This window comes from Anopheles moucheti, chromosome 3 (assembly GCF_943734755.1).
Source record: "Anopheles moucheti chromosome 3, idAnoMoucSN_F20_07, whole genome shotgun sequence".
Lineage (NCBI taxonomy): Eukaryota > Metazoa > Arthropoda > Insecta > Diptera > Culicidae > Anopheles > Anopheles moucheti.
In genome coordinates, this window is record NC_069141.1 from 53,430,536 (window position 1) to 53,438,331 (window position 7,796).

Sequence of the window (7,796 nt, forward strand, 5' to 3'; positions counted from 1 at the left end):
TTGGCCGCCATCTTGGTCCGCCATCTAGGCCGCCATCTTGAACGCCATCTTGAACGCCATCTTGGCCGCAATCTTGGCCGCTATCTTGGCCGCCATCTTGGCCGCCATCTTGGTCCGCCATCTTGTCCGTCATCTTGGCCGCCATCTTGGCCGCCATCTTGGCCGCCATCTTGTCCGCCATCGTGATCAGCCATCTTGTCCGCCATCTTGTCCGCCATCTTGGCCGCCATCTTGGCCGCCATCTTGGTCCGCCATCTAGGCCGCCATCTTGAACGCCATCTTGGCCGCCATCTTGGTCCGCCATCTTGTCCGCCATCTTGGCCGCCATCTTGTCTGCCATCTTGTCCGCCATCTTGGCAGCCATCTTGGCCGCCATCTTGTCCGCCATCTTGATCCGCCATCTTGTCCGCCATCTTGATCCGCCATCTTGTCCGCCATCTTGGCCGCCATCTTGGTCGCCATCTTGGTCCGCCATCTTGTCCGCCATCTTGTCCGCCATCTTGGTCCGCCATCTTGTCCGCCATCTTGATCCGCCGTCTTGGTCCGCCATCTTGATCCGCCATCTTGATCCGCCATCTTGTCCACCATCTTGGCCGCCATCTTGTCCACTATCCTGGCCGCCATCTTGGCCGCCATCTTGGCCGCCATGTTGTCCGCCATCTTGTCCGCCATCTTGATCCGCCATCTTGTCCGCCATCTTGTCCGCCATCTTGGCCGCCATCTTGGTCCGCCATCTAGGCCGCCATTTGAACGCCATCTTGGCCGCCATCTTAGTCCGCCATCTTGTCCGCCATCTTGGCCGCCATCTTGTCCACTATCCTGGCCGCCATCTTGGCCGCCATCTTGGCCGCCATGTTGTCCGCCATCTTGTCCGCCATCTTGATCCGCCATCTTGTCCGCCATCTTGACCGCCATCGTGGTCCGCCATCTTGGCCGCCATCTTGTCCGCCATCTTGTCCGCCATTTTGGCCGCCATCTTGTCCGCCATCTTGGCCGCCATCTTGGTCCGCCATCCTGTTCCTCATCTTGGCCGCCATCTTGGCCGCCATCTTGGCCGCCATCTTGGCCGCCATCTTGGCCGCCATTTTGGCCGCCATCTTGTCCGCCATCTTGGCCGCCATCTTGATCCGCCATCTTGGTCCGCCATCTTGGCCGCCATCTTGGCCGCCATCTTGTCCGCCATCTTGTCCGCCATCTTGATCCGCCATCTTGTCCGCCATCTTGGCCGCCATCTTGTCCGCCATCTTGTCCGCCATCTTGATCCGCCATCTTGTCCGCCATCTTGGCCGCCATCTTGTCCACTATCCTGGCCGCCATCTTGTCCGCCATCTTGTCCGCCATCTTGTCCGTCATATTTGCCGCCATCTTGTCTGCCATCTTGATCCGCCATCTTGTCCGCCATCTTGATCCGCCATCTTGTCCGCCATCTTGTCCGCCATCTTGTCCGCCATCTTGATCCACCATCTTGAACGCCATCTTGTCCGCCATCTTGGCCGCCATCTTGGCCGCCATCTTGGCTGCCATCTTGGCCGCCATCTTGTCCGCCATCTTGGTCCGCCATCTTGTCCGCCATGTTGTCCGCCATCTTGGCCGCCATCTTGGCCGCCATCTTGGTCCGCCATCTTGATCCGCCATCTTGTCCGCCATCTTGGTCCGCCATTTTGGCCGCCATCTTGGCCGCCATCTTGGCCGCCATCTTGGCCGCCATCTTGGCCGCTATCTTGGCCGCCATCTTGGCCGCCATCTTGGTCCGCCATCTTGTCCGTCATCTTGGCCGCCATCTTTGCCGCCATCTTGGCCGCCATCTTGTCCGCCATCGTGATCAGCCATCTTGTCCGCCATCTTGGCCGCCATCTTGGCCGCCATCTTGGCCGCCATCTTGGCCGCCATCTTGGCCGCCATCTTGGTCCGCCATCTTGTCCGCCATCTTGATCCGCCATCTTGTCCGCCATCTTGGCCGCCATCTTGGTCGCCATCTTGGTCCGCCATCTTGTCCGCCATCTTGTCCGCCATATTGGTCCGCCATCTTGTCCGCCATCTTGGTCCGCCATCTTGTCCGCCATCTTGGCCGCCATCTTGTCCGCCATCTTGGCCGCCATCTTATCCGCCATCTTGGCCGCCATCTTGTCCGCCATCTTGTCCGCCATTTTGTCCGCCATCTTGGCCGCCATCTTGTCCGCCATCTTTTGTCCACCATCTTGTCCGCCATCTTGTCCGCCATCTTGGCCGCCATCTTGTCCGCCATCTTGTGTCTGCCATCTTGTCCGCCATCTTGTTCGCCATCTTGGTGGGAAGGGGGAAGGGGGAGGGGGATGGACGATGTTACCTCTTGAGCAACATGCTCTCCTGGTATCGGAAATTTGAAAACAGCTGGTTTGTACGAAAAGTTACTGTATAAACATTGCATACCTTACGGCGCATTGCATTGCAAGTTGGTCGCAAAGTTAGTGTATAAACATTGCATACCTTACGGCGCTTTGCATTGCAAGTTGGTCGCAAAGTTAGTGTATACACATTGCATACCTTACGGCGCATTGCATTGCAAGTTGATTGCATACCTTCCGGCGCAGAACCAGGAGCTACATCTTCCGTGCATGCTCTCCTGGTATTATACATTCAAAAACTGGTAGTTTTCGAAGAAATTTTTCACGACGATTTTTTTCGGCGATTTTTGAGCAAAATTGCTGCAAAATTAGACTCGACCAACGGGAAAGTTAATGTTTTAATATTGCATACCTTTCAGCGGTTTTCGACCAAAATTGCTGAACAAGGTGCTACCTCTTCCGTGGATGCTTTCCTGGTATCGGAAATCGGAAAACAGCTGGTTTTGTGTGGAATTTCGTACCAGCCGACGGAAAATTTGAGCGAGATGAAGGATGCTTTCCGTTTTATTGATATTACTTATTAGCGATCGTTCTCACGTGTTTGATAGTATGCAATAGCAATTGTGATGGGCAAATTTGTCCCAAGCTGCAGATGTCACCTCTGGAAAAACATGCTCTCCTGGTATCGGAAATCTGAAAACAATTGTGTGCGCGGCAACGGTATAGTGGTTTTCACAGTTGCCCAGCTGATTCTGTCATTGGGCAAATTTGTCAGCATTTTGTCAACTCTAGTGGCACATATTAATGTGAATTTCGATCGTTTGTTTGATTTTCGCGTATGAAGTTTGATGCTCCAATTTTAAGTCGGTTGTCCGTTCGTCAAGAAATCCAAGAATTTCTGGGCCAATCCCGTCGGTCATTGTGAAGACACTTGCGATCATTTCGTCACATTTACACTTGCACATTTACATCCGTATGAAACACATTATGTGCTCCTCAGGCACAATTTTATAGTCAGTAGCAAATTATACGGATACAACACCACAAAGCACTCACTAATTTTTCTCAAACAAACTGAGTTTTCAATGCAAAAAACGAGACCGCTTCCAGCACGCACGACAATGTTTTAGCAAGACTATTATGATAGGTTCTTCACTGAATACATCGTTTTTATATCAATGCATACTTGATTTCTTCAAGTATCTTTTTTCGTGTTCTTTTTTTAATATAGATCAACGATTTCGCGGTGATGATCGTCAACCGTATGGATTTAGAATTGGAAATTTCAAAACAATTTCAGTCTAACAACGATGCAAATGTTACCGAGATTGCAACAATGTAGTTTGAACAGTATTCTACACGAGAATATGATGAAGTATTTAGACAGTTTGGGATGGGTGGACATAAGCTGAACCTACAATCCAGCTTCGAATAAGTAATAATCAAGAAAGACAGAAATGGTATTCCAAGAACCATGAAGTATGAAATATCGAACGGAAAAGAGAGTTCTAATGATTGCAATATGATGTTATTTATATTCTATGACAATGCTAGCTATTTCGTAGTGCACTGACAGATTGTGTCGGTTATAACATCATTACCGGCTTGCAAACTTGCAGAAATTGTGACAATCGAAATACTAAACACAATACTCCACCACAATACTGTTTCGAAACACGTAGGCTGGACATTTTCACGGTTCAATCGGGGAGAGAAAAAAAATACCACACCACGAGAATCGCAATGGCAATAGCTTGCGAATATTGCGGAAGTGAAAATAAGCATGGTTTCTATTCTAGCATCTAACGGTAGGATCATTTATGAACAGATGAAAAAATTCCGTTCAAGAAATAGAATACATGAAAAGGTTGAAGTAAAAGGGCATATAAGGGTTCACGGGGCGGCCAGATGGTGTATTGGTAACGCAGTCGGTCTGTACAAGACAGGACCACGGAAAAATTTCATTTGGACCACCAAACCTCCGTACGCAGGTCTGACTATGCTACGGGTAAATAAAGTAAAAATAAAAATAGAAGTGGTAGGCTTAAACATCCTGAAGATGTCGTGGCGATAAAGAAGAAGGAGTTTGAATACACTGCATACTTCTCTTGCGTAGCCGTGTAACCGGGCCGATATAGCTAATCAAATAGAAACAAATGTTTTATATAACCAAGGATATATAACATCCAAAGATATTTTCGATATACCAAAGATATTTTCGATCAATTTTTTAGCTTTTTAATTAGATTTGGTGCTATAAATTAACGCTGCTGCAAAATTTCAAAAAATCGCACAATCGGCACAAATTGTTTGGGGCCCCCAACAACGGCGAGGCCCTAGGCGACCGCCTACTCCACCTACCGTTTGATCCGCCGCTGCAAGGACGTGCTACAATGGTACAATGATAATGGTGTGAAATTTATATCAAAAACGCTGAATCCACCAAATCGCCCCCAATTCCGTCCAATAGAGCGATATTGAGCAATAATGAAACAAAAACTAAAGAAAAAGGGTGCATTAACTAAGGATATAATACAAATGAAGAATTGGTGGAATTTAATGGCCAGGACAGTGACTGAAGCAGCTGTGCGGCGGTTGATGGGCGGTATAAAAAGACAAATTCCGAGAATTTCTTCGTAAAAGCGAAGCGTAATTTTTTTAATATTTTTTTAAAAATATATTATATTGGAACCTATGATTCATTCATACAAAGTTTTTCAATTGGATTAATGGTATAAAAGATACCCGCTGTGCAAAGTGCCCCATTTCTAAATGAACCAAGCCTTATCCAATAAAATTGAAATGATAAATTTATTTATTTTCAAAAGTTATTGGTATTAGAATATATTATAGGAGAGGATTAGGGACCCCATTAGGTACCACCGTTTGGGACCTAAGAGTTTTTTAAATTAAACAAAATCAATCATTTTGACCCCGGTTTGTACTAGTCGAAATGGCTGGTCCAATAGTGGTAGTGTTAAAAACAAACCAAATTAAAATAACTTGTAACAAACAAAAGCAAACAAATTGTTAATTAAACAACAATTTTCGCTATCGGTGGGTACCATTACTTAACAATCCAAGAATCCATCTGACCAAAATTCAAGCCACACTAAACGATCTGGGATGATAAATGTTCCTATTTTTCTTATTTTAATAGTCAATCAAACATATCTTTGCGCTTATGATTACCCTAAACCATTTTCATTTATTCGCACGTATTATGCTACTCAAAACTCAACGTGCTCACTAGGAACCCGATGGTTTACGACAAACTTATACTCCCTGTCCCATCAAGCAAAAAACAATATCAAATGCGCCGACCACGATCAAATAGGACGGATATGAGTCGTAAAAATTAAAGGAAACACATAATAAATCGCCCTTCCCCCCTATCACGTTTTCCCAACCGCTTTCTCAATAGCGGCTTATTGAACATCTAATAATGACTTAAAATTCCTTCGTAAATTAATATACGCAACTTCCAACGCTCAGCACCCGGGCCTGGGTGTATGGTTTAGTGCTTCAATGCACAAACGATCCCAAACCGCCCGAGAATGCCAGACAGACCGGGATCACACGGAATGCCATCTGGTGCATATTAATGAACCGTAACTGTCGGTTCGCTTCGAAGTTGGAGTCTCTGTGTCTTTGTGTTTGAATTTTGTTGTTGGTGACACTTCACATCCCTCCGGCACACATGTTTGCTGATTCTGAGATTGCGAATGTATCGGAGATTTGGGTTTAAGGAAAGGCCCACATAACTGTCGAATAGAAGGTGCAGTGAATATGGGCCCACAGTTCGTACTTTGTAGCCAAGGCGGCGTCCGATGAAACGTTTTATTTTCCTTTGCATAGCCTGTACGTCGCCTCTTTTGCCCTTCATTCTACCTTAAAGAGCAAGTGGCAAAGCATGAAGATAAGTATAACGCTGATGTTCCTTGGTAAAAGTTACAGACCTTTTTGTGTGTCGAATTTCATTATCTTTCGTCTGACGTCAGAGCTTTGGAATTCGAAATATTGGCCAAACATTCACAAACAATATTAAATGTGTACAAACAACAACATTCTATAGATATTTAAAAATCATGACATATTACATCAATACTGCTCCTACCAACAGAGGGCGCTAGTGCATCGTTATGTACAGGAGAGGCGAACTTTCTGGTTTGTATATCTTCTATTGTACGATTCATTAAAAATCTAATGATAATACTTCTACAAAAAAAATCAGTTACGGTAGCCAATTAGGAATCGTATGCTCCAAAATATGAAATACATATTAATTAATTCTAATGATTATTGATTTACTCTAAAGATTATTACATTAAAGAAAACCACTAAAAAGTGTTACTCTTGTCCTGTTATAAGGAAATTTATTTTAATATGCTACATATACTTCTCTTTATCATAGTTTAAAAATGCAATCTCAATCTTACCACAATGTATAGCTTTAATCACATGATCTTCTTTATCTTCGATTACAAACAAATTTTATTGTGTTAAGAATTGTATTTCCAACATTGAATTACATACATTTGCATTAAGTAAGATGCTAAATCAATAAACGAAGCAATAGCTGAATGGAACGGAACGGATGACTTTTACATGCTAAGTGTGCTCTCTTCCCAAACGAACTTTAAACTTGTGCCCGCACCTTCTTTGGATCATAATTAGCCTTCCGGAGATGATGATAGTTTGGCAATATCTTTCGCAAATAGTCCAGCTGAATCATTTGCGTTTTCTGTTTATCCATCGCTTCTCGCTGCATACATTGGCCCTCGTACAGAATCGTTTTATCCACCAGCGTCTGTTTGCCAACCAGCCGACAACCGGCACCAATGACGCATCCATTTCCAACGGTCACATCCGCCGACACATAGCTCTTGCATTCGAACACATTCCGCTCGCCAATCGAAAGGGCCTCAACTGTGCAACCTACCTCGAACACATTATCCGGTCCGATTATTAGCGGCTTGCCTGTCCCTTCCGCGGTTAGCTGCCCATGCTCCGGATGATCTTCCGGTATGCGGTAACGCACTGTTGCATACTCCTCGACGATACAGTTTTCACCCAGCACGATTGGTCCCGATTCGGCTATGATCGTCGAACACGGATGGATGACACATCCGGAAGAGATCGTGATATCACCGCGCAGGTTGCTGTCCTCGCACACCATCGACCGGGGCATAATTTTAAAACTAAAACAAACAATCAGTCGGTGGTTAAAGTAGTATTCGCATAAAGCACAAACAAATAACTTACTCATTTCGGACGATATTCATTTCTGTTCTATTCGGTTTGAATAGGCCGAGTGCAGAAATGGATGAAAACAATAAATAAAGATTTGTTGTCCAAATCGGTCGGTGATGTCAAACTCAGCTGTCAAAACTGTGTGCACGGCAGTCCCGTACGGTACAGCTTGCGTTTTGCTGTATGACGTCATGGTAGCAATTTTATACCACATTGTGA

General features: G+C 45.3%; 1 protein-coding gene across 1 annotated transcript; it reads right to left on the reverse strand.

Moving 5' to 3' along the window:
* Positions 1 to 6,789: 6,789 nt before the first annotated feature.
* Positions 6,790 to 7,655, reverse strand: LOC128304038 (dynactin subunit 6). Its single transcript, XM_053041160.1, has 2 exons — positions 7,590 to 7,655; positions 6,790 to 7,525 (listed from the first exon to the last, which is right to left on the reverse strand). The coding sequence occupies exons 1-2, from the start codon at positions 7,607 to 7,609 to the stop codon at positions 6,964 to 6,966; spliced, it is 582 nt and encodes a 193-aa protein (XP_052897120.1). The 5' UTR covers positions 7,610 to 7,655; the 3' UTR covers positions 6,790 to 6,963.
* Positions 7,656 to 7,796: the final 141 nt, after the last annotated feature.

Excerpts from the sequence above, each read along its gene's own strand:
- LOC128304038 (XM_053041160.1), bottom strand. The coding sequence starts at position 7,609 with ATGAATATCGTCCGAAATGA. Across the intron at positions 7,526-7,589 it reads ATGAATATCGTCCGAAATGA|TTTTAAAATTATGCCCCGGT; the intron begins GTAAGTTATTTG and ends TGTTTGTTTTAG.